Raw genomic sequence first — 26394 nt, 5'->3', positions numbered from 1 at the left:
GAGTTTCAGAGTTTAATGCAGCAGTTTTCCTCTAACACACGGAAAACAATTGAGATTAGAAAACTATTTGATAAAAAAATTATTTCAGCATCAAGACAAATCTTATTTAATATACAAACATACTCCTTTAGACATCATCTTCATACACTAGCAAATACATTTTAAAACCCTACTGGCCGCTAAGGTAAATCAATCTGGTACATCAAGGTCAGGGAGCTACTTTATACAACACTGAGGACCCCACTGGGGGCCAGACGGGTGGGGGGGGGGGGGGGGGGGGGGGGGGGGGGTTGATCAGACGGGCGGGGCCATCTCAAACATGCAGCTCCTTCACATCTTTCGGTTGTGCAGTGATTTGGAAATGTGGCGGTGTGTTCTCCTCTCGGAGGGGGGGGGGGGGGGGACCTCTGGCCGGCGCCGGGCCCCTCCCCCCCAGTGGGGGGGTCTCAGAGTCTATGAGGAGGCCCTCTTCTCCTCGTACGGGGACTCGTAGGCCTCCATGGGGGGGCAGGTGCACACCAGGTGCTGGTCGCCGTAGATGTCGTCGATGCGGGAGATGCTCGGCCAGAACTTGGTCTCCGGGCGAATAAAGGGCTGAGGGACAGACAGACAGACAGACAGACAGACAGACAGACAGACAGACAGACAGACAGACAGACAGACAAAGGGACAGACAGACAGACAGACAGACAGACAGACAGACAGACAGACAGACAGACAGACAGACAGACAGACAGACAGACAGACAGACCATATTTATGAGTATGAAGGGTTCATTTCAAAGCGACCCTTCCTTTTTCTGCTTGTGGGCGTTGTCGACCGACACCAATAGCTGCTTGGGATGTTTTGGAGTGGATTTATTGATTGTGTAAGGGTGTACACACCCCAGTGTAAGGTTAGGGGTGAGGGTGTACACGCCCCAGTGTAAGGTTAGGGGTGAGGGTGTACACGCCCCAGTGTAAGGTTAGGGGTGTACACGCCCCAGTGTAAGGTTAGGGGTGAGGGTGTACACGCCCCAGTGTAAGGTTAGGGGTGAGGGTGTACACACCCCAGTGTAAGGTTAAGGTCAGGGGTGAGGGTGTACACGCCCCAGTGTAAGGTCAGGGGTGAGGGTGTACACGCCCCAGTGTAAGGTCAGGGGTGAGGGTGTACACGCCCCAGTGTAAGGTTAGGGGTGAGGGTGTACACACCCCAGTGTAAGGTTAGGGGTGTACACGCCCCAGTGTAAGGTTAGGGGTGAGGGTGTACACGCCCCAGTGTAAGGTTAGGGGTGTACACGCCCCAGTGTAAGGTTAGGGGTGAGGGTGTACACGCCCCAGTGTAAGGTCAGGGGTGAGGGTGTACACACCCCAGTGTAAGGTTAAGGTCAGGGGTGAGGGTGTACACGCCCCAGTGTAAGGTTAAGGTCAGGGGTGAGGGTGTGTGCACTGACCAGGGGGAAGGCTGCCTGCTCCCTGGAGTACGGTCGGTCCCAGCTGGAAGACGAGATGGTGGCCAGGGAGTGAGGCGACATCTGGAGACAGGGACAACGTTAGTCTACAAGGCAGCACACACACACACACACACACACACACACACACACACACACACACACACACACACACACACACACACACACACACACACACACACACACACACACACACACACACACACACACACACTTCCTGTCTACAAGCCCTCCCCCCACCCCCCACCTTGAGGGGGTTGACCCGGGCGTCCATGCGGCCCTCCTCGATGTCGGCGATCTCCTGCCGGATGCCGAGCAGCGCGTCACAGAAGCGGTCCATCTCCGCCTTGTCCTCCGACTCTGTGGGTTCGATCATCAGGGTCCCGGCCACGGGCCAGGACATGGTGGGGGCGTGGAACCCTGCACACACGCACACGCACACGTTATTCTACTGAGCTCTCCAAATCTAATAATGGAGAAAATTTGTTTGTGTTGCAGAAAGGGTTTTTCGCAAAACAAAGCACAACTCTGACAATAGCTGAGCCAGTTCCACTACAACAGTTGTATCATCATTCTTAATATTAATACATACGAGAAGATACTAATAATAAATCAAACAGGCCTATGTGACCTCTTGTACGAGTGATGCATGGGATGAACGTGGCCACCAGGTGGCGCCTGAGTCCTATGAGAGATCAGTCTCACCGTAATCCTGCAGTCTCTTGGCCACGTCCACCGCCTCGATGTTTGCCGTTTTCTTGAATGACCGGACATCCAGGATGAACTCATGGGCCACGAACCCTGTGGGAGTCAGAGGTGCATGCTTACAGATGAACCCATGGAGACTGGATCGGTTGACCGTCGGCACGCAGTCAGGCCTCAGGGCCAAACTCAGCTGAGTTCAGCTCACCTTTCCGGCCCTTGAAGAGGATCTTGTAGGGGCCTTCCAGGCGCTTGACCATGTAGTTGGCGTTGAGGATGGCCACCTCAGTGGCATGGGCCAGTCCCTTGGACCCCATCATCTACACACAGTAAACTGTTAGGAACACGCCCTTTAAGGCCTCATTAGCGGTCGAGTTCCTTTAGCAAGCCCCTTTAAGTGAACCAACCACGCAGAGAAACCAAAAACAGGCCATCAAACTCTAGGATTTAAGGACGCCCTGCGAGGGAAAGCGTTTTTAAAGTAGGATCATGAAACTCTTCACATCATCAGCGCTGCACTAAACTCCACAACCTGAAGCTGTCTGCAGACCACAGCTGCATCTCTTCAAGAGGCTTCAAGTGGAACGCAGCTCAACATGAAGCCCACTTCATCATCGGCCAATCACAGACCCAGGAGCTCGCTGAACCCCGGCTGAACCCCAGAGGGGGGACAGACCTGGGGGACAGACCCAGCAGGGGGGACCCACCTGGGGGGCAGTCCGGGGGGGACCCACCTGGGGGGCGGCCCGGGGGGGACCCACCTGGGGGGCGGCCCGGGGGGGGGACCCACCTGGGGGGCGGCCCGGGGGGACCCACCTGGGGGGCAGCCCGGGGGGGGGACCCACCTGGGGGGCGGACCCACCTGGGGGGCGGTCCCACCTGGGGGGCGGCCCGGGGGGGACCCACCTGGGGGGCGGACCCACCTGGGGGGCGGCCCGGGGGAGGGACCGACCCGGGGGGGGGGACCCACCTGGGGGGCGGACCCACCTGGGGGGCGGCCCGGGGGGGGGACCCACCTGGGGGGCGGCCCGGGGGGGACCCACCTGGGGGGCGGCCCGGGGGGGGGACCCACCTTGATGTAGGCCCAGGAGATGGGCAGGATGGCGCTGGAGCCCCAGGGCGCGGCGCTGATGGTTCCCAGTGAGCTGCTGGTGCTCCCAGTATGCATGGGCACCACCGGGTGGGTGGGCAGGAAGGGCGCCAGGTGGGACTTCCTGTAGGGCGACATCGCCGGCAACGACCCGTCAGGACATTCTGACACATGTCACTCATAGAGCTGGCGTGATTTAGGACTGGCTTGAGGGTTGAGTCGTTTAATACCTACTGACGTTCATGAACCAGCGTGTGATGTGTGTGTGATCATATCCTGGTACTAGGGGGCTGATACTTTAATAATCACGTCCTGCGCACCTTTACGTTTTGGTGCCTTGAGTTTCTGTTTGGTGGTGGGGGGGCTTGGTGATGGGGGGGCTTGGTGATGGGGGGGCTTGGTGATGGGGGGCTTGGTGATGGGGGGGCTTGGTGATGGGGGGGCTTGGTGATGGGGGGGCTTGGTGATGGGGGGGCTAGGTGATGGGGGGCTTGGTGATGGGGGGGCTTGGTGATGGGGGGGCTTGGTGATGGGGGGGCTTGGTGATGGGGGGGCTAGGTGATGGGGGGGCTTGGTGATGGGGGGGCTTGGTGATGGGGGGGCTAGGTGATGGGGGGGCTTGGTGATGGGGGGGCTAGGTGATGGGGGGGCTTGGTGATGGGGGGCTAGGTGATGGGGGGGCTTGGTGATGGGGGGGCTTGGTGATGGGGGGCTTGGTGATGGGGGGGCTTGGTGGTGGGGGGCATGGAGTTGGGGGGTGCACAGCCGGCTCTGGGACCACTCACACTCCGATGGGGCCCATGCCTGGACCGCCCCCTCCATGGGGGATACAGAAGGTCTTGTGGAGGTTGAGGTGGGACACGTCCGATCCGTAGTCCCCGGGGCGACACAGACCCACCTGGGGAACAAGAGACCCCCATGAGCTCCACCTCTCTCCCTCAGACCCCTGTGGTTCAGAACTCCTCCCCAGAGCCCCCCACGTGGTCAGGGGCGTGTCCACGAACAGGACACTCCCACCTGGTCAGGGGCGTGTCCACGAACAGGACACTCCCATCTGGTCAGGGGCGTGTCCACGAACAGGACACTCCCATCTGGTCAGGGGCGTGTCCACGAACAGGACACTCCCGTTGTGTTCATGAAAACAATGTGTGGGTGACATTTCATTTTCTGTTCAGCGGCCAGATTAAGAATGACCGGCCAATTCCATTTGGAGCTCCGCCCCTGGTTGCTGTTGCCACGGTTACCGGGGCCTCACCTGGGCGTTCATGTTGGCGCCGTCCAGGTACACCTGCCCGCCATGCTGGTGGATGAGGTCACACACGTCGCTGATGTTCTCCTCAAACACCCCGAAGGTGGAGGGGTAGGTGATCATCATGGCCGCCAGGCTGGCCTTGTGTTTGTCCACCTGAACAGGAGCCAACACAGCTGGGATCATTGACCTCCCCATCACCCCCCCACCAACACCTAGCGGCCATCTTGGTTCTACACAAACAGGAGCCAACACAGCTGGGGTCATTGACCTCCCCATCACCCCCCCACCAACACCTAGCGGCCATCTTGGTTCTACACAAACAGGAGCCAACACTGCTGGGATCATTGACCTCCCCATCACCCCCCCACCAACACCTAGCGGCCATCTTGGTTCTACACAAACAGGAGCCAACACTGCTGGGATCATTGACCTCCCCATCACCCCCCCACCAACACCTAGCCAACACTGCTAGGTTCATCTTCTTCATCACCATCATCGTAACCTCAAGGCTTCAATGGGAGTCTCCAGTAGAGGAACGTTATTCTCTGGGAGTATTTCTCCCTCAGAGGATTGGGGCACGTTGCTCCAGAGACCACCGCCCGCCCAGGGCTACTCCCTCCCGTTGGGCTCACCAGGGCTTTGAGGTGGACGATGTCGATGTTGCCGTCCTTGTCCACCTCCACCACCTGGACCTTCATGCCAGCCATCTGGGCGCTGGCTGGGTTGGTGCCGTGGGCCGACTTGGGGATCAGACAGACCTAGGGAAGAGATAACCACTGCCCGGTGAGACACTGCCCGGTGAGACACTGCCCGGTGAGACACTGCCCGGTGAGACACTGCCCGGTGAGACACTGCCAGGTGACCCACTGCCCGGTGACCCACTGCCAGGTGAGACACTGCCCGGTGAGACACTGCCAGGTGAGTCACTGCCCGGTGAGTCACTGCCCGGTGAGTCACTGCCCGGTGAGTCACTGCCAGGTGAGTCAGTGCACAGTGAGTCAGTGCACAGTGAGTCAGTGCACAGTGAGTCAGTGCACTGTGAGTCAGTGCACAGTGACCCACTGCACAGTGAGTCAGTGCACAGTGAACCACTGCCCGGTGAGTCACTGCCCGGTGAGTCACTGCCCGGTGAGTCACTGCCAGGTGAGTCACTGCCAGGTGAGTCACTGCCAGGTGAGTCAGTGCACAGTGAGTCAGTGCACAGTGAGTCAGTGCACAGTGAGTCAGTGCACAGTGAATCAGTGCACAGTGAGTCAGTGCACAGTGAGTCAGTGCACAGTGAGTCAGTGCACAGTGACCCACTGCACAGTGAGTCACTGCACAGTGAGTCAGTGCACAGTGAGTCAGTGCACAGTGAGTCAGTGCACAGTGAACCACTGCCCGGTGAGTCACTGCCCGGTGAGTCACTGCCCGGTGAGTCACTGCACAGTGAACCACTTCAGAGTGAACCACAGGTGGAATCGTTTTGAAACATATCTTTCATTGTCATTGAATTTTAAGCATTTGCAACATTGTTGAAATAATCCGATGTTGGCATCACCATGCTCATCCTACAGGATAAAAACAACTGATCCTTCAGGGTGCATACCTTGGATTTATCTACCACTACACCACAGCTTTCTGTTTCTGGTCACTACATTTTAGAAGAACCTCCAAAACAGTTCTTTTTAGATTTCGAAGGGTTTGAGTTGCAAAACACGGCTAACATTTCCAAACGGCTCGCAGAGTAATCAGAACTCGGCTATCAGACCAGACCTCAGCTCTCCCAGCAGAAAGCAGCCTAATATGGGATCTTGAATCCAAGTAACCCCGTGTGTCCCGCTGCTCTCCTCCTTATTTGGGCGATCTGCAAGGTCAGGCGTTGGACCTTGGCTTCATCTATCGCCCGCTATCTGTGATGTGCTCATAAGGGAGCCAATGGGGGAGGGCCGGCGGTCTTATCCGACCTCACTGCGCTCCTCCTAATCACCGAGGAGAAAGGTCTCACTGGTCCAATAGGGCAACGACACACACACACACACACACACACACACACACACACACACACACACACACACACACACACACACACACACACACACACACACACACACACACACACACACACACACACACACACACACACACACACGATTTAGTTTCAGTCCTATTTGTGGCCGAGGACGGACTTGGAGGGAGACCGGACTCTGGTCCAGTAGCCAGCTGGTCGGTTCCATTTCCACGCTAGGGCCGTGAGCAGAAAGCAGCTCAGCCATCCTAGTTCTCAGGGGCCCGGGGGCCTCCTGGGGGCCCGGGAGGCCTCCCGGGGCCCCGGGGGGGCTCAGCAGTGGCCTACTCACCGTGCGCTGGGTCTGGCCCAGGGAGTTCAGGTAGGCTTTGATGGCGGCCAGTCCGGCGTACTCTCCCTGAGCACCGCTGGGGGGGACAAGGGACACTGGTCACACACACACCGCCGCCAGTACAGTTCAGAGCGTTCCCATCATAAACCAGTCATAAACCAGTCATAAACCAGTCATAAACAGAGGGTGGGGCGAGGCTTCAGCTGAGTCAGCAAAGGCCTTGATTAAGTAATCAATAGCGTCTGGTAATACGTGTTGTCACGCAGATAGCGTTCAGGACCAAGATGGCCGCCGCCGCCTACCTGTTGGGCTGGAAGGAGATCTTGTCGTAGCCGGTGATCTCACACAGGTCCCTCTCCAGCTGGCTGAAGAGCTGCTGGTAGCCCTGGGCCTGGTCCAGGGGCACGAAGGGGTGCAGGTTGGAGAACTCCCTCCAGGTGACGGGCTGTGGGGCACACAGAGACCCTGAACACCGGGCAGACTGAGCGGCGACAGTGACCTAGGGACGGACGGGGCGCAGGCTGCCCACTCACCATCAGCTCAGAGGAGCTGTTGAGCTTCATGGTGCAGGAGCCCTGGGGGAAGAGGAGGAACAGGCCGATCAGAACCAGGCAGCCACACCTTACTACGAACTACACACACCAGAGGGGGGGGGGGGCGCACGGCTGCGCCCCAACACGCCCTCCTGACCCTTCCCCTGCCCTCCAACAACCAGCAGACGGTTCAACCGGGCCGGAGGTCAGAGAGTGATGACGGAGGCGTCCTCTCCTGATTGGCTGAGCAGCACGTACCAGAGGTATCATGCTGTGGACCAGCGAGATGTCCTTGTTCTCCAGACGCTTCATGTAGCGCACGATGTTGGTCTCCGAGTGGTAGCTGGAAGCAGAGGTCACAGCATGAGGGCGCACCACGTTAACATCAGCTGGAAGCAGAGGTCACAGCATGAGGGCGCACCACGTTAACATCAGCTGGAAGCAGAGGTCACAGCATGAGGGCGCACCACGTTAACATCAGCTGGAAGCAGAGGTCACAGCATGAGGGCGCACCACGTTAACATCAACTGGAAACACTGCAAGATGTTGAGTATACATTATTTACCCATCCTTTCATTTACATTTCACATCAATGTCTTTTATTGTTCGTCCTTGTGTTGAAGGCTGCTTTATATAGACAAACTCGTCTCAATGAAAGTGTCTTGTTTTCATTGAAGAGCTTCTCTTTGCGATAGTTTCAGACATCCCAAGGACCAACGAGTCCAGGCAGACAGACTAGTACGGTTTATTGAATATAATCAATCCTAATGGTCTGATCGTTTGATCATGCCTCATGTTCATAGTAACATAGGGACGAAGCAGTCAGAAGAAGTCCTTTAGTCCTACACCTGTAAGGTCTGCAGTAAACCAGCAACATAACAATCAGTGTTCTCCACAAAGTGAACCACAGTAACTCTGATTGGGTGTTTTGAGTGGCGGCTGCTATCAGTGAGTGATAAGCGATCTCCGTACGGTAATCCACTGGGCTTTGTCCTCGCTGTACGTTGGGCTCCAGGTTACTCAACACCAGAGTCTCACTGACCTGTTGAAGACTGCATGGCTCAGATATTTGCTCGTTCTCTTGAACGGACTTCCCATCAGCCCCTTCTCTCGCTCGCTCATCTTCTCTGCAATCAGCTCCTGGAACCAGAACAGGCTTTAACGAGCAGATTGGGCTTTAGCGAGCAGACCGGCCTTTAATGAGTGAGTGAGTGAGTAAGTGAATGTATGAGTGAGTGAATGAATGAGCTCATTTGAGTAAAGAATCGTCCAATATGGTAAAGCAATGAATAAATAAATAAAAATGCAATGCACCAAAGAAGTACGTTAATCCAATGTGAACATCAAAGTGTGCAACTTGTGCGTGCACAACTTGTGCGTGCACAACTTGTGCGTGCACAACTTGTGCGTGCACAACTTGTGCGTGCACAACTTGTGCGTGCACAACTTGTGCGTGCACAACTTGTGCGTGCACAACTTGTGCGTGCACAACTTGTGTTCCCCACTTACAGCTGATGACTCACAGCCGAAGACCCACAGCAGGTCGTCGAGGTCTCTCTCCGTCACCGTCTCGTCCAGGGACACGCCCAGCTGAGGAGACAGACAGCGTGAGGACCAACACCGGGGGTCCGGACCGAACCAACACCACGGGGGTCGGACCGAATCAACACCACGGGGGTCGGACCGAACCAACACCGTGGGGGTCGATCGAACCAACACCGCGGGGGTCAGATCGAACCAACAGCGCTGGGGTCGGGACCGAACCAACACCACGGGGGTCGGGACCCAACCAACACCGGGGGGTCGGGACCCAACCAACACCGCGGGGGTCGGGACCCAACCAACACCGCGGGGTCAGATCGAACCAACACCGGGGGGTCGGGACCGAACCAACACCGCGGGGGTCGGGACCATACCAACACCACGGGGGTCGGGACCGAACCAACACAGCGGGGGTCGGGACCATACCAACACCGTGGGGGTCAGACCGAAGCAACACAGCTGGGGTCGGGACCAAACCAAAACATGCTGGGTTAAACCAACACCGCGGGGGTCAGACCAAACCAAAACATGCTGGGTTAAACCAACACAGCGGGGGTCGGCCCATCGTGGCTCTTCACGGAGACTCACCACTCCCTCGGAGAAGGCCCGCAGGTTGATCTGCCTCTGATTGGCCCGCTCCAGGATGTCCTTGGCCGCCAGGCTGCAGTCCACCTTCAGCGTGTCGAAGAACAGCTCGCTGTGCAGCCGGTGGCCGGCCCGCCTCAGACCTGAAACCAGTCAGCCATGTTCAGCTCGCACTTAGAGCCAAGATGGCCGCCGGGTGGGTAGGGCCCGTGAGCTTGTAGGAGCCCTGTGGAGAGCTCCATGACTCGTCCATCATGACCACACGGGCTGCATCAAATAGAGCCTTCCATCGACCCACTGACTGATCTATGTTCTACACCCATGAACGCGTGACGTCACTCTGAGCTCCTCAGTTTAAGTCCACCGGTTCACTGAGAACACAAACACCCCCACAGAGCCTGATGGGAGGGAGGGCCGGTACCTTCAGCCAGGATCAGGGTGGCCCCGTGGGTCCTCTCGGCGATGTGCTTGAGGCCCTGCGGGCCGTGGTACACCGCGAACATGGCGGCCATGTTGGCCAGCAGCGCCTGCCAGACAGGAGGGACAACCGCCAATAAGAACATCCCAACTTCCTCCTTATATCCATGTCTCCATATCTTGCAACAACAAGTTCCTTGCAATCCCGTCTAGACGTTAAGCAGACGCTCAGCCTGCAACAAGTGAGGCTGGGTTACGGCCGACAGCCGAACACAGAGTGTGCTCTGATCTGCCGCGTCTGTCCAGCTGCCTGGACAGACGCGGCGCTGCACGGACACAGCAGAGCGTCTGCAGGTCAGACCAGTGCAGGCCCGGCGGCAGGTGTGAGGGTACCTGACTGTACAGATGTTGGAGGTGTGTGAGGGTACCTGACTGTACAGATGTTGGAGGTGTGAGGGTACCTGACTGTACAGATGTTGGAGGTGTGTGAGGGTACCTGACTGTACAGATGTTGGAGGTGTGAGGGTACCTGACTGTACAGATGTTGGAGGTGTGAGGGTACCTGACTGTACAGATGTTGGAGGTGTGAGGGTACCTGACTGTACAGATGTTGGAGGTGTGAGGGTACCTGACTGTACAGATGTTGGAGGTGTGAGGGTACCTGACTGTACAGATGTTGGAGGTTTGAGGGTACCTGACTGTACAGATGTTGGAGGTGTGTGAGGGTACCTGACTGTACAGATGTTGGAGGTGTGAGGGTACCTGACTGTACAGATGTTGGAGGTGTGAGGGTACCTGACTGTACAGATGTTGGAGGTGTGAGGGTACCTGAGCGGTGCAGATGTTGGAGGTGGCCTTGTCCCGGCGGATGTGTTGCTCCCGGGTCTGCAGGGCCAGCCGGTACACCTCCTTCCCAGCCGCGTCTCTGCAGGAGGCGCAGGAGGAGGGCGTCAACATCCACCACTAACCACTAACCAGTAACCAGTAACCAGTAACCACTCACCAGTAACCAGTAACCACTAACCAGTAACCACTCACCACTCACCAGTAACCACTCACCACTAACCACTAACCAGTAACCAGTAACCACTCACCACTAACCAGTAACCACTCACCAGTAACCACTCACCAGTAACCAGTAACCACTCACCACTCACCACTAACCACTCACCACTAACCATTAACCAGTAACCACTCACCACTAACCACTCACCACTCACCACTAACCACTCACCACTCACCACTCACCAGTAACCACTCACCAGTAACCACTCACCAGTAACCAGTAACCACTCACCACTCACCAGTAACCACTAACCAGTAACCAGTAACCAGTAACCAGTAACCACTCACCAGTAACCAGTAACCACTAACCAGTAACCAGTAACCAGTAACCAGTAACCACGGAGTAACGGCAGTGTGCCGGACTCAGCTTCCTTCTCATCCAATCAGCGCTGCTCATAAGACTAACACTGAGATCCATCCGTCTATGATCTACGAGGGTCTACAGTAAGGTCCGCCGAGGTCCTCTGGTGAGGTAGCTCCGCGCTCCGCTGGTCCGGGAGGGGGGGGGGGGGGGGCTCACCGGGTCACGCCCACCATGCGGCCGGGCATCATGCGCACCAGGCTGTCCTTGACGGAGAAGAAGGCAGCGTGGGGACCCCCGTAGCAGAGGGGCACCCCGAACCTCTGCGAGCTCCCCAGGGCGATGTCCACGCCAAACTCCCCGGGGGGGCGCAGCACGCACAGCGCCATCAGGTCCGTGGCGCAACACGCCAGGGCCTGGGGGGAAGGGGGGGGGGGCAGAACATCACCACAACATCACGACCCCCCAGTCTACTGCCCCCCAACATCACGACCCCCCAGTCTACTGCCCCCCAACATCACGACCCCCCAGTCTACTGCCCCCCAACATCACGACCCCCCAGTCTACTGCCCCCCAACATCACGACCCCCCAGTCTACTGCCCCCCCCCCAACATCACGACCCCCCAGTCTACTGCCCCCCAACATCACGACCCCCCAGTCTACTGCCCCCCAACATCACGACCCCCCAGTCTACTGCCCCCCCCCAACATCACGACCCCCCAGTCTACTGCCCCCCAACATCACGACCCCCCAGTCTACTGCCCCCCAACATCACGACCCCCCAGTCTACTGCGCCCCCCAACATCACGACCCCCCAGTCTACTGCCCCCCAACATCACGACCCCCCAGTCTACTGCGCCCCCCAACATCACGACCCCCCAGTCTACTGCCCCCCCCCCAACATCACGACCCCCCAGTCTACTGCCCCCCCCCAACATCACGACCCCCCAGTCTACTGCGCCCCAACATCACGACCCCCCAGTCTACTGCCCCCCCAACATCACGACCCCCCAGTCTACTGCCCCCCCCCCAACATCACGACCCCCCAGTCTACTGCCCCCCAACATCACCGACCCCCCAGTCTACTGCCCCCCAACATCACGACCCCCCAGTCTACTGCCCCCCAACATCACGACCCCCCAGTCTACTGCCCCCCAACATCACGACCCCCCAGTCTACTGCCCCCCCCAACATCACGACCCCCCAGTCTACTGCCCCCCAACATCACGACCCCCCAGTCTACTGCCCCCCCCCCCAACATCACGACCCCCCAGTCTACTGCCCCCCCCCAACATCACGACCCCCCAGTCTACTGCGCCCCAACATCACGACCCCCCAGTCTACTGCCCCCCAACATCACGACCCCCCAGTCTACTGCCCCCCAACATCACGACCCCCCAGTCTACTGCCCCCCAACATCACGACCCCCCAGTCTACTGCCCCCCCCCCAACATCACGACCCCCCAGTCTACTGCCCCCCCCCAACATCACCGACCCCCCAGTCTACTGCCCCCCCCCCAACATCACGACCCCCCAGTCTACTGCCCCCCCCCAACATCACGACCCCCCAGTCTACTGCCCCCCAACATCACGACCCCCCAGTCTACTGCCCCCCAACATCACGACCCCCCAGTCTACTGCCCCCCAACATCACGACCCCCCAGTCTACTGCGCCCCCCAACATCACGACCCCCCAGTCTACTGCGCCCCAACATCACGACCCCCCAGTCTACTGCCCCCCAACATCACGACCCCCCAGTCTACTGCCCCCCCCCCAACATCACGACCCCCCAGTCTACTGCCCCCCAACATCACGACCCCCCAGTCTACTGCCCCCCAACATCACGACCCCCCAGTCTACTGCCCCCCAACATCACGACCCCCCAGTCTACTGCCCCCCAACATCACGACCCCCCAGTCTACTGCCCCCCAACATCACGACCCCCCAGTCTACTGCGCCCCCCAACATCACCGACCCCCCAGTCTACTGCGCCCCCCCAGAACATATAAACATACATATATATATATATATTAGAGCTGTCAGTTAAACGCGTTATTAACGGCGTTAACGCAAACCAATTTTAACGGCGTTAAAAAAATTATCGCGCGATTAACGCAAATATTTTTTTCTTTGGCTCAAAACAAAGAAGCAGTAGCCTGACTGCTATGTTCAAATGACATTTGTTCAAAGCAGTCGTTTAATTGCACTATAGGCTCTTTTTTTGTATCGTCCTGTTTTGATCAGTATATGCCAATGTTGTTATCAATAAAAAATCATTTGCACAAGGCAAGCCGATGCACTTCACCATGTTGATAAGAGAATTAAAACGAGAAGAATTATGGGACAAAAAAAATCAAGGGATATTTAGCATAGAAAAATAATTTGCGATTAATCGCGATTAATCGTGAGTTAACTATGACATTAATGCGATTAAATATTTTAATCGCTTGACAGCTCTAATATATATATATATAACATGAAATAAGAGGTTTTCTGGGCTGGTTTCTTGTGCATTGTGCACTGAAGCCCACATGCCTGACATGTTACTATTCTAACCTCAAACAAAACAAACATCTCTCTGCATGACGTGCTCTGTGGTCTTTCTAGACCTCGTCCCCGTTTAGAGGAATGAGGATGCATTAAAAGAGGAAACGTAACCTTCGATGCAAGCACGGAGCGCGGTCTCAACACATCACAGTCAGCCTGAAATAGGGCTGGACCACAGCTCAGTGTCATCGTTTACCATCTGAATGATACTGCGGTGAAATGAAGACACCCAGTTTATAGTCTAAGTAATTACAATGACAGGATATGCTCTTAAGATCAAATAATGAGGTTGGAAACGTAGGATAGAAATATACTGACGTTCCATATGCTGCAATCTAATGACCCTCACTCGGTCTGTTCGTATTCTAATTCGTAGGCAGATTGGGACCACCTCCTCGCCTCCTCGGCGTCTGGAGGCGAGGACCTGGTCCCCACCTCCAGACGCCCTGAGAGCCGTCTGGAGGTGGGAGGACGTGCCCGGCCAGGTCCTTACCCCTCCCTTGTGAGCGCGGTCCACCAGGGCGCTGAAGTCCTCCACCCGGCCGTCCGTGTCGGGGTACTGGAACAGCACCCCGCTCACGTCCTTCCCGCTGAAGTCCATCTCGTGGGGCAGCTTGAGCACGGTCTGCACCCCGATGTAGCTGGGAGGGGGGGGGGGGGGGGGGGAGGTTAAACACGAACGGGAGCATTTGAACGAGGCGACTCAAACATCTTCCTCGTGGTTCCAAACAAAACATTTCTAGGAGGTTTGTTCTGTTGGATTTGAGGAGTTTTCCCTGCGGGGCTAATGGCTAGCGGTTAGCCCCCGCTGCGGGGCTAAGGGCTAGCGGTTAGCCCCCGCTGCAGGGCTAAGGGCTAGCGGTTAGCCCCCGCTGCGGGGCTAAGGGCTAGCGGTTAGCCCCCGTTGAGGGGCTTAGGGCTAGCGGTTAGCCCCCGCTGCGGGGCTAAGGGCTAGCGGTTAGCCCCCGTTGAGGGGCTAAGGGCTAGCGGTTAGCCCCCGTTGCAGGGCTAAGGCCTAGCGGTTAGCCCCCGTTGAGGGGCTAAGGGCTAGCGGTTAGCCCCCGCTGCGGGGCTAAGGGCTAGCGGTTAGCCCCCGCTGCGGGGCTAAGGGCTAGCGGTTAGCCCCCGTTGAGGGGCTAAGGGCTAGCGGTTAGCCCCCGTTGAGGGGCTAAGGGCTAGCGGTTAGCCCCCGTTGAGGGGCTAAGGGCTAGCGGTTAGCACACATTGAGGGGCTTAGGGCTAGCGGTTAGCCCCCGTTGAGGGGCTAAGGCCTAGCGGTTAGCCCCCGTTGAGGGGCTAAGGGCTAGCGGTTAGCCCCCGTTGCGGGGCTAAGGGCTAGCAGTTGTTGTATAACGTGGGCCGGCAAAGCCTTTGGGTTTTTTGGGCTACAAAGGCAATTTACTTGAACAACTGAACCTGATACATTCTGGCATTTTTGCGGTCCTTTGTATTCTGGTATATGTATATACAAGATGTTCCTCAAGACTTAATAATCTTAAACATTGGTATATATTTTAAAGGAGACTGGGCCTGGCTCTTTCAAAAAGTAAATGATTTAATCTTATTTTGCACACAATGCAGAAACAGGAAACAGGAAATGGTTCCTCCTGCGGTGGGGGGGGTAAAGTGATTACTTTGCTCGTGTCTGCACCACAGCGATGGTCTGCGGATGGCAGCGCGGGTCCACGTAGAAGGTCCTCCTCTTGTTCTGTCTGAACCATGGAGACACAGAGTCAGAGAACCCTTCACATCACAGGTTAAACCATGGAGACACAGAGTCAGAGAACCCTTCGCATCACAGGGTAAACCATGGGAGACACAGAGAGTCAGAGAACCCTTTGCATCACAGCCTCACAGTGAATCACTCATGTAACAATCAATGGAACAAACTGTAACAGCAGTTACAGTACAGTGCTTAATATGCATGTAATATGTCATATTACATTATTTCCTGGATAGTATTCATAAAGTTCACTTGGCCTCACCCTATCTTCCTGTGACAGTTGTTGAGCTAGCTAGCTAAAAGGACTGGTTACCTGTGGCAATAGTTTCATTGCTGGGTGAAATAGCATCTATCTAGCAGGGCTGGTTACCTGTGGCAGTAGTTGGATGGCAGGGTGAGCGAGCTAGCTAGAAGTGCTCGATATACCGGGGGCCGGAGATAGATTGTAGGGTAAGCTAGCTATCAGGACTGGCTATCGATCAGGACTGGCGATCTATCAGGACTGGCGATCTATCAGGACTGGCGATCGATCAGGACTGGCGATCGATCAGGACTGGCGATCGATCAGGACAAGCGATCGATCAGGACTGGCTATCGATCAGGACTGGCTAACGATCACGACTGACGATCGATCAGGACAGGCGATCGATCAGGACAGGCGATCGATCAGGACAGGCGGTGGCAGAGCTGCATGGCCTCTGCGGCGGCGGTGGCCTCGTCCAGCAGCGAGGCGTTGGCCACGGCCAGCCCTGTGAGGTCACAGATCATGGTCTGGTAGTTCAGCAGCGACTCCAGACGCCCCTGGGACACCTCTGGCTGGTAGGGTGTGTACTGGGTTACCCTGGAGGGGGCAGGGGGCAGACGGACGGACGGACAGACAGACAGACAGACAGACAGACAGACAGACGGACAGACGGACAGACAGACAGACAGACAGACAGCAGACAGACAGACAGACAGACAGACAGACAGACAGACAGACAGACAGACAGACAGACAGACAGACAGACAGACAGACAGACAGACAGACAGACAGACAGACGGACGGACAGACAGACAGACAGACAGACAGACAGACAGACAGACAGACAGACAGACGGACGGACAGGCAAGCTCTTGTCAGAAAGTAACCAAATAGATACATACAATCACAGACCACTACATCAGTGAAGCCACTTCTCCTTCAGATCCTGGGGCCTCGAGCCTCGCCTCTAGTTAACAACGGGGGTCGACGAGGAGGAAGTGCTCCCACCAATAAGGCACTTGCCTGGCTACTAGTTAACGAGCAGAGACTCATATTTCAATTGTTTGTATATCGTATTTGTTTAATGGGAAATGATATTCCCCCACTGCGTCTCCCTATTTGCCCTGTTTCGGTACGAGCCGTTTCCTGGACCCCTGGGGGTCGACGAGGAGGCCTTGCTGGGGCCATTGCAGCGGACTTCTCCTGACGGAGGTCTTGACAGATGGAGGGCAATGATGTTGTATGTTTGCCGTTATATGTTTATTACTTAATTAATTAAGTAATAAACATTTACCCCCCCCCCCCCCCCCCTGAATGTGGGTCAGTTCTCCTTCAGTTGGGGGGGGGGGGTCAGTCCTCCTACAGTGGGGGGGGGGGGGGGTCAGTCCTCCTACAGTGGGGGGGGGGGGGTGGGGGGGGGGGGGTCAGTTCTCCTACAGTGGGGGGGGGGGGGGTCAGTTCTCCTTCAGTGGGGGGGGGGGGGGGGTCAGTCCTCCTACAGTGGGGGGGGGGGGTCAGTTCTCCTACAGTGGGGGGGGGGGGGGTCAGTCCTCCTACAGTGGGGGGGGGGGGGGGGGTCAGTCCTCCTACAGTGGGGGGGGGGTCAGTTCTCCTTCAGTGGGGGGGGGGGGTCAGTTCTCCTTCAGTGGGGGGGGGGGGGGGGGTCAGTCCTCCTACAGTGGGGGGGGGGGGGGGGGGGGGGGGTCCTCCTACAGTGGGGGGGGGGGGGGGGGCTCAGTCCTCCTACCAGCCTGAGTTCTCCAGGAGGTTCCTCTGGATGGGCGGGGGGACCGAGCAGTTATAGTAGCCCATCCCGATGTAGGACCGCCAGATCTGGTTCTGGGACGCGATCTTCTGCAGAAAGTCCAAGACCTCGTTCTCACCTGGAAACCAAGTAAGATAAAATACATCAAACAGAGGCACACACACACACACACACACACACACACACACACACACACACACACACACACACACACACACACACACACACACACACACACACACACACACACACACACACACACACACACACACGTTTCTGTGAAGAGTCATCTGAACTCAGAGGCCGGGCCGGCCGGTTGGAACCAGACAGCAGGATCCCCTGACCCGTCCACGTTGCCTAGCAACGTACAGGACCGGACAATATCACCACAGGGCCCAGCATGACCCAGCGACCAAAGACAATGACCCCAGTGACCCGAGGACTGGGCGACCCCACAGGACCCCAGGGCCCCAGTGATCAGAGTCCACAGCGCTCGTTATGGGAGGCTGGTGACGCTGCTGCACTGCTGGAAGCTTTTCATTGTTAAATATTAAATACAGTGTGTGTGTGCAAGAGTTTACGTGTGAGTGCGCGTGTGGGTGTGTGCGCGCGTGTGTGTTTCAGGGTTCCACAAGAGGACAGACCCGTTCCCATGGTCCCAGACTTTGCTTAAGAGAGGCTGATTTAGAATCACCCAGAACACATCTATTGTTGAGGAGAGAATCCCTCTGGCTCAGAGGGGAGGGGCCTCCCGTTTGTGTTCCGCTGGCGGCCAATCGGAGGACAGATGGGGGGGGGGGGTTCATCAAATCCAAAGTAACACTCGTTTGTGTTTTGTAACGTTGCATTTCTGGCGGACATCGCCACCAGCGGTAGGTTAGAATATTCCGGTTGGGTGAGGGAACTGGGGGTTAGTAGTCGAATAGTTGATGAAGGAGGTTGATATTCGCTCACTTGAATCGTGCTCGTTATCTCCGAACAATAAAACGCCGCCTGCCGGTATCTTCCAGTTGCTCAACCCTCGGTTAACTCCAAAGCTTATTGAACTGCCCTTTGCATTAATGACAATAATTGAGTCAACGCAGCCCACGTGGGCTTATGCCCGTGTTTTGATTTTATTGGACGCAGTTAATGACTTCTAAGTGATAAGGACGATAAGAGCGGGTATCTCATGGGACAAGACCTCCATAAACGAACCAGCAGACCTAACAAAACGAGACCCCCATAAAGCAGGACACCTCTTACCAAAACGAGACCTCCACCAACCTGGAGACCTCAAAACGAGACCTCCACAAACCAGGAGACCATCTAACAAAACGAGACTTCCATTAAACAGGAGACCTTCTAACAACACGAGACCTCCATAAACCAGGAGACCTTCTATCAACACGAGACTTCCATTAAACAGGAGACCTTCTAACAACACGAGACCTCCATAAACCAGGAGACCTTCTATCAACACGTTCAAATGTCTCCGACCGTCGTGCGGACCGCAGGTGCAGCGTTTGCTTTTTTCTCTATTCCTCGAAATACCGTCCAAGTTGAAATCCCACGCGAACTCGGAGTTCACCTTATTAGGAATAAAGTCTATCATCCATCGTGATGTCATGTGAACGTGGAACCAGTTTGAACTGGACAGAAGACAGAGGCTCAGGGCTCTGCAGCCGTCCTATGAGCGTCGACCTCCCAGTAGGAGATTGGTGCTGGTGGACGAGTTTCGCAAAAACAACTCCAAATATGTTCAGAGGAAGAGGAGCGGAGGGAGAGGAGGAAGAGGAGGAGAGAAGAGGAGCGCGCCTCACGCGGGGCGGATGCGCGCCTCCCAGCCCGTGGTTAGTGGAGGAACATCAGATATCTGCGGTAGAAATACTAAGAACTAGTCGCTTTGGATATGTTGCGGTTTGGGCATTAGTAGGGTAACAAAAAGTGCAAACGCATGAGACCTCCAGTTAAACATGCTGCTGTTTGATGAGCCAGGCGACCACAAGCCAGCCAACAGGATCATTAAAGAAGCACCAGAGGAGAACTCACAAAGTGGATCGTCCATCTTCATACTCCTCGACATCCGGATGGCTTCAGGGATTGTGTTTTCGATCAACTGGGAGATCGACTAGAAACAATAAACGATGTAAATAAAGCGCGTAAAAATAGCAATAAAATGTGTTTACAAAAGATGACAAGAGATGATCCGATTTGGGCTCATGTGATCAACAGTCATGGTGTATCACGGTGTAGTGTTAGGTGATCCTACCTCCAGCCCCAGCGCGTCCAGCATCTCCCTCTTCTCCCTCTCACCTGGGCCGATGTGCCTCTCGGCGAAGTCGTCGTGCCGGGGCAGCATCCTATCAATCTGCCGGGAGGACCGGCCCGCGGAGGTCCCAAGACACCGGACAACGGAGGTCCCGAGGCACTGGACTGCGGGGGTCCCTAGACACCGGACCGTTGGTCCGCCCGCCTGGCGGGTCGCGACCCCGCAAGGAAGTTTCCCAACTAAGCGGGTCTTGGCACTGAGATGTCTGCAGGGAGAGAGGGGGCCCCCCGCCCGGGCGAGGAGTGCCCCCCAGGACCTTGCGCAGCTCTGCATCTTGAGATCACAACACGGGACGTCGATCTCAACCCTGCACTCTGTTACCCAAGAATGACTCGGTCCGGCGGGGGAGACTCTCTACTTCACACCGCTCGCTGGATACGCCTCCTGTTGCACAACCGGCAGCCAATCAGCGACGGGGACGCTGCTGACGCTGTGACGAGCCCCGGTTCCACAGCTGCACAACTTTATCACTTTGTCACCAAATGTACCTCCGCTCCCAGGGAGCCGAGCCACGGGCTCACGACTCCCCCGGGATCAAGAGATGGGGTATGATGTGTACACATGTTCCTGGGTGGACCAAAGCCATCTCGTCTGGGAGATTCATTCAAATGGAGCTTTGTGAAATGAACACGTTTAGGGAAGATAACAGTTAACAGTCAACCCATCAGCAGGTTAATGATTGTGTATGAACATGTGACGCTCGGGGTCACACGTTGTCGAGCCTCCGGTTACGTGTCGTGCGTCTTTTATTACAGGACTGGGGGCATGACAGGGGGAGGGGGCTTGCGTGGTCATCGAGAAGGACTTGTGCGACACACACACACACACACACACACACACACACACACACACACACACACACACACACACACACATGAATATAAATATATATATATACACACACACACACATACATTTACATATACATACACAAACATACATATCACTAAATATAGACCCTGTGTGTGAAGAAGCCGCTGGTACTGATGAACCTTAGCTTGCTGTCGGTCATGTTTCTTATGTCCTGGTATGGCTCCATAGAGCTTCGAGTCTAAACCATAAGACAACCACAACAACGTTTTGCTGAAGTATCACTTACACACGTCCTCTTGTCTCAGATTATCAGGGTTCATGGGTCAACACGATTACAAAATCAATTGGTGTGTGCAGGGCCGTTGCACCAAATCCTGGGCCCTGTATACAAGAGGTACTGATGGGCCCCCCCCAGCCCCCTGCGCTGAATTGTTGAGGGGGGTGGGGGGGGTAGGAGACGTGGCCGTGTGCGACTCCTGACACTGGGCTGGTGGATAATTCAAATAAAATATTTAAAAAATATATATATATATATTTTTTTTATTGCCATGGGCCCCCCCTCTGCCTTGGGCCCCCCCAGGACTGCCTCACTTTCCCCCGCAGTCCGTCGGCCCTGTGTGTACCTATAGACATATTTAGAGTATGCCTAATGCAAGGTATGGACAATCATTAAGTAGTGTGTGTTTTAAATAATCATAAAAAAACTTTAAGAATCCATTGCTGTCTTCATTCTTTACCTACCAACCTCTTTAAGAATGTTTTTGACTGCCTAGCAATCGACATATTGCAGATAGTTAACAACTCTCTCCAGTCAGGCAACTTCCCAAAAGCCTTGAAAACTGCAGTTATTAAACCCCTTTTAAAAAAGCGGAGCCTAGATGCCTCTATTATTAACAACTACAGACCAATATCAAATCTACCCTTCATAAGTAAAATCATTGAGAAATTTGTCCTCCAGCAACTTAATCACTTCCTGGCATCAACTGGTTGTTATGACACCTTCCAATCAGGATTTCGACCCCTGCACAGCACTGAGACCGCCCTCATTAAAGTTGTAAACGACATCCGTCTTAACACAGACTCTGGCAAAACCTCAATACTAATGCTACTAGACCTCAGTGCTGCATTCGACACTGTAGACCATACAATACTTTTGGACAGGTTAGAAAACCGGGTGGGGCTTTCAGGCACAGTCTTAAATTGGTTCAGATCCTACCTACAAAATAGGAACTACTTTGTTTCCATTGGCGACTTTGTATCAGATAGACCAACGTGATGTGTGGAGTCCCACAAGGTTCGATCTTAGGACCCTCTTTACGTCGGGTGGGTTCCAGAGAGACTGTTGATCTGATCTTAAATACATTGCACTTTCAATTTTACCTACTAAAAAGCCTTTCAATTAAATTTTCTATTTTTACCAGAAAGATACATGATCTGATACCAGAGAGAAAGGATAAGGGTTTGAGACCCAATTTCTGTCTGGGTTAGAGTCGTAGAATCTGGGTTGGAGTCCCAGAGAAAGGACCATGTTCCTTAGGTCGGGTTAGAGTCCCAGAGAAAGACCTGAGTTCTGTCTGGGTTAGAGTCCCAACGTCTGTCTGGGTTGGAGTCCCAGAATAAGGCCTTTGGTTCGTGGTTAGAGTTACTAGAATCCGGGTTGGAGTCCCAGAGAAAGTACCAAGTTCCTTTAGGTCGGGTTGGAGTCCCGACGCGGATACCAGAGAGACTGTTGATCTGATCTTAAATACATTGCACTTTCTATTTAACTCATTTCTTTGCATATGTTTTCTTTTACTTATCTATTATTTTATTTTATTGTATCACAATGTTTACTTAAGTACTTTGAGTCTGCCTTGTGTATGAAAAGTGCTACATAAATAAAGTTGCCTTGCCTTGCCTTGCCTTCAATCTTTTTATTGAATTCAGTCTCTGCTTCTGGCCCGCATTAAGGTAGCTTTGAGATGCTCCCAAAACACTCTACTGACACCTAGTGTCTATGGAGCAAAATGACAGGTACACAGAGGAACCACTTTTGGTTTTATATTCTCTGATAACCTGGTTGACTCAGACCATTAAGACCAGCGTTACCACTGCAGCACACGGTGCATCTCGAGTCATGGCTGGGTGCAGCCGCGGGTCGATCAGGTATTGGTAACGAGGGTGAGGGATGATTAGTTATTGGCATCAGGGACTGGGAGTTGTAAACCAGGACCTCAGCCACCACAGCTGTACATGGTTAACTTCTAATTTAACTAAGAGATTATGAATAATGCATAAGAAAAGTCAACAAAATAGTAATAAATAATAAAAAATATAGACTGTATACCTATTGATATTGTATTATATTTCATTATGGTGTGTGTGTGTGTGCGTGTTAGTGTGTGTGTGCGTGTTAGTGTGTGTTGCCTGTGCATGTGTTGCTAAGAAAGCTTGCAATGTGATATAGCAAATAAACGGAACTATTCCTTCCTAGGATTCAGCTCAATGCGTCGTATTAAACCAACACGCCCGTCTGGACACAGCAGGTTAAAGAGGTTCTAATGGGCTCGTATGCAAACAGGTCGCAGAGGTGACCACGATAACAACCACGGGAACGGCCTGTGGTTTCCACAGGCGCTGAAGTATGGCTCTACACTGTAGCTGCCACACTCCTGTCAGCCAATCAGAGCTCTGTACTCAGGCTGTAGTCACAGGTATACCCTCAGTCCTCCAACCAGAGCTCTGTGCTCAGGCTGTAGGGGTTAGCGACTCAGCAGAGTGACGGTGAAACACCAGTTCATTGACTGCTATGAACTGGTTGTGGGAGCAGCACTGGTTCCTGTGGCACCAGTGTCTCGCGCTGCCGTTGGCTGTGCTTTACTCCCTGGCCCGGGCACATCTCTCCCTGACCTGGAGGTTGGTACGCACGCCTCCACAGCTCAACTCCTTATCAGACTACAGACACAGACCGTCTAGGGGAACGGGTATAGTCCCACGTAGTAAAGAAGAGTCCGACCAGGCAGGAGGGGGAGGAATGTGTTCCTGAAGAGGCCTGCAGCTCTCTGTGGTCGACACGTGTTCCACCGGGTTCCTCGAGTCACTGACGCCCGTTTCCCCGAGCAGGTACGTCAGCCTGGGCCTGGGGGGCTGTCTGCTGGCCGTCGGCACCATGGGGGTCTACAGCCTGGTGGTCCTCGTGGCCGCGCTGGGGTTCGCTCTGCTGGTGGTGTGGGTCCCCGCCGACCGGGTCCACGGCTGGGTGTTCTGGGGGCAGATGCTGTGGCAGACCGTCTGCCACCTGCTCCTTCAGCACGGGGAGGCCCTTCTCCCCCAGGGGGGGGGCGTCAGGTAGGGGCTCACCTGTCTGTCTGTCTGTCTGTCTGTCTGTCTCTCTGTCTGCCTGTCTGTCTCTCTGTCTGACTCTCTGTCTGTCTGTCTGTCAGCCTGTCTGTCTGTCTGTCCGTCCGCCCGTCTGTCTGTCTGTCTGTGCAAAGGATTCAACTTAAATCCCGACAGATCGTAGACCGTCGCTGAAGGTGGAAGTCTTTTAATTAAGGACTTCCACTAGTCCATTTAAACCGGTTTCATGCTTTGTATAATCACATTTTCTAATTCAAGAATATTTTTTTTGTAAACAGAAAATCTGTCAAATCAGATCGATGCTCTTTAAAATGAACGATAGATATCAAATGTTTTTGACCGAATACGAAACCAGTTATTCCATTCCCCTGATGAATCCTCTAACAGTAGTCTCTTGTCTCCCTGGTGGCGGTCCTCTAACAGTAGTCTCTCTGCCCTGGGGCCCAGGTGGGGGTCCTCTAACAGTAGTCTCTCTGCCCTGGGGCCCAGGGCCCTGGTGGGGGTCCTCTAACAGTAGTCTCTCTGCCCTGGGGCCCAGGTGGGGGTCCTCTAACAGTAGTCTCTCTGCCCTGGGGCCCAGGTGGGGGTCCTCTAACAGTAGTCTCTCTGCCCTGGGGCCCAGGGCCCTGGTGGGGGTCCTCTAACAGTAGTCTCTCTGCCCTGGGGCCCAGGGCCCTGGTGGGGGTCCTCTAACAGTAGTCTCTCTGCCCTGGGGCCCAGGGCCCTGGTGGGGGACCTCTAACAGTAGTCTCTCTGCCCTGGGGCCCTGGTGGGGGTCCTCTAACAGTAGTCTCTCTGCCCTGGGGCCCAGGGCCCTGGTGGGGGTCCTCTAACAGTAGTCTCTCTGCCCTGGGGCCCAGGGCCCTGGTGGGGGACCTCTAACAGTAGTCTCTTGTCGCCCCCGGGCCCAGGGCCCTGGTGGGGGACCTCTAACAGCAGTCTCTTGTCGCCCCCGGGCCCAGGGCCCTGGTGGGGGACCTCTAACAGTAGTCTCTTGTCGCCCCCGGGCCCAGGGCCCTGGTGGGGGTCCTCTAACAGTAGTCTCTCTGCCCTGGGGCCCAGGGCCCTGGTGACGGTCCTCTAACAGTAGTCTCTTGTCGCCCCCGGGCCCTGGTGGGGGTCCTCTAACAGTAGTCTCTTGTCGCCCCCGGGCCCAGGGCCCTGGTGGGGGTCCTCTAACAGTAGTCTCTTGTCGCCCCCGGGCCCAGGGCCCTGGTGGGGGTCCTCTAACAGTAGTCTCTTGTCGCCCCCGGGCCCAGGGCCCTGGTGGCGGTCTCCTCCCTCATGCTGCTCACCCAGAGGGTCACCAGCGTGTCCATGGACCTCCAGGAGGGGCGGATCCGTCTGCCCCAGGGGGGCGCTGCCAGCTGCCCCCTCTTCCTCCTCTCGCTCTGCAGCTACGTGCTCAGCTTCCCCACGCTGCTGGGGGGCCCCCTGTACCCCTACAGCCGCTTCGTGGGCTGTGTAGAGGGCTCGGGCCCCGGGCCCCCGCCCCTCCCTCTGGGCGCGGTCTCGCTGAAGCTGCTGCAGGTCCTGCTCCTGGAGGGGGTCCGGGCCGGCCTCCTGCGGGGCCTCCCGGGTCCCGGGCCGGCGGCGGCGGGGGGGCCGGGGCCGGCGGGGGCGTGTCTGTGTCTCTGGGGCGTGGCTCTGGCTCTGAGGCTGCGGTACTACTCCCACTGGGGGGTCAGCGAGGGCCTCAACCTCGCCGCCGGCTTCGGCCCCCGGGGCCCCGACCGGGGCGGGCTCTCGGACGGCGACCCCTGGACCACGGAGGCGTCCCCCCGGGTCTCCGAGTTCGCCCGGCGGTGGAACGCCACCACGGCGGCGTGGCTGCGGCGGCTGGTGTTCCGGAGGGGGGGGCGCTGCCCCCTGCTGCTGACCTTCGGCTTCTCGGCCTGGTGGCACGGCCTGCGCCCGGGGCAGGCGGCGGGCTTCCTGGGCTGGGGGCTGGCGGTGCGCGCGGACTACGCCCTGCACCGCCACGTGGGGGCGGCGCTGAGCTCCCGCTGGGGGCGGGGGCTGTACGCGGGGCTCAGCTGGGCCCACACCCAGGCGGTCATCACCTGGGTGGTGCTGCTGGTGGAGGCCCGGGGCGTGGCCCCTCTGGGGGCGTGGTCCTCTGGGGGCGCGGCTCCTCTGGGGGCGTGGTCCTCCGTGTCCGTGCTCCTGTTCCCGCTCCTCAACGTCGCTCTGGCGCTTTGCTTCCTTCTTAAGCCCAGAGCGTTCAGTTAGACGTGTTTGTGATATTAAATTACTAGCAGAGATTCAATGTGTGTTTTTTAAATATATTTATTAATCAATTATTTATCAAGTTACATGCAAATTAAAAAATGAAAAACTGTATGAAATACATTTGAAGTAAAGGATTTCACAG

General features: G+C 55.8%; 2 protein-coding genes and 2 long non-coding RNA genes across 6 annotated transcripts; 3 read left to right on the top strand and 1 right to left on the bottom strand.

Moving 5' to 3' along the window:
- gldc (glycine dehydrogenase (decarboxylating)) lies at positions 1 to 20291 on the bottom strand. 3 transcript variants are annotated; one of them, XM_060065618.1, is made up of 25 exons: positions 19809 to 20291; positions 19589 to 19667; positions 17540 to 17675; positions 16228 to 16389; positions 15460 to 15540; positions 14319 to 14466; positions 11496 to 11692; positions 10739 to 10835; positions 9915 to 10020; positions 9497 to 9636; positions 8876 to 8956; positions 8409 to 8506; positions 7625 to 7709; positions 7367 to 7408; positions 7136 to 7278; positions 6834 to 6909; positions 5127 to 5252; positions 4498 to 4647; positions 4028 to 4140; positions 3225 to 3366; positions 2361 to 2472; positions 2156 to 2251; positions 1698 to 1870; positions 1433 to 1513; positions 1 to 594 (listed from the first exon to the last, which is right to left on the bottom strand). In XM_060065618.1, exons 1-25 carry the CDS (start codon positions 20139 to 20141, stop codon positions 454 to 456), a joined length of 3138 nt encoding a protein of 1045 aa, XP_059921601.1. In that variant the 5' UTR covers positions 20142 to 20291; the 3' UTR covers positions 1 to 453. The 3 variants fall into 3 exon arrangements, with proteins under 3 accessions (XP_059921601.1, XP_059921602.1, XP_059921603.1); XM_060065619.1 differs by lacking the exon at positions 1 to 594 and adding an exon at positions 1154 to 1201 and having other exon boundaries at positions 1406 to 1513; XM_060065620.1 differs by lacking the exons at positions 1 to 594; positions 1433 to 1513; positions 1698 to 1870; positions 2156 to 2251; positions 2361 to 2472 and adding an exon at positions 2760 to 2859 and having other exon boundaries at positions 3196 to 3366.
- On the top strand, positions 802 to 1499 carry LOC132468063 (uncharacterized). The gene is made up of 3 exons (XR_009528149.1): positions 802 to 895; positions 1168 to 1201; positions 1406 to 1499. It is a non-coding gene; the product is annotated as an uncharacterized LOC132468063 (long non-coding RNA).
- Positions 20280 to 26302, top strand: mboat4 (membrane bound O-acyltransferase domain containing 4). The gene is made up of 3 exons (XM_060065678.1): positions 20280 to 20414; positions 23784 to 24008; positions 25280 to 26302. Exons 1-3 carry the CDS (start codon positions 20410 to 20412, stop codon positions 26250 to 26252), a joined length of 1203 nt encoding a protein of 400 aa, XP_059921661.1. The 5' UTR covers positions 20280 to 20409; the 3' UTR covers positions 26253 to 26302.
- On the top strand, positions 20918 to 21398 carry LOC132468062 (uncharacterized). The gene is made up of 2 exons (XR_009528148.1): positions 20918 to 21042; positions 21311 to 21398. It is a non-coding gene; the product is annotated as an uncharacterized LOC132468062 (long non-coding RNA).
- Positions 26303 to 26394: the final 92 nt, after the last annotated feature.

Source organism: Gadus macrocephalus, chromosome 11 (assembly GCF_031168955.1).
Source record: "Gadus macrocephalus chromosome 11, ASM3116895v1".
Taxonomy (NCBI): Eukaryota; Metazoa; Chordata; class Actinopteri; order Gadiformes; family Gadidae; genus Gadus; species Gadus macrocephalus.
This window is presented reverse-complemented; position numbering and strand designations above follow the sequence as displayed.

Bases quoted from the DNA above. Each gene is read 5' to 3' on its own strand.
- gldc (XM_060065618.1), bottom strand. From the start codon at position 20,141: ATGCAGAGCTGCGCAAGGTCCTGGGGGGCACTCCTCGCCCGGGCGGGG. The intron at 5,253-6,833 runs GTGAGTAGGCCA...TCTCTTCCCTAG, and splicing joins TGGGCCAGACCCAGCGCACG to GTCTGTCTGATCCCCAAGTC. The intron at 2,473-3,224 runs GTGGGTCCCCCC...TACTGTGTGTAG, and splicing joins TCTCCTGGGCCTACATCAAG to ATGATGGGGTCCAAGGGACT.
- mboat4 (XM_060065678.1), top strand. The intron at 24,009-25,279 runs GTAGGGGCTCAC...CCCCGGGCCCAG, and splicing joins CCCCAGGGGGGGGGCGTCAG to GGCCCTGGTGGCGGTCTCCT.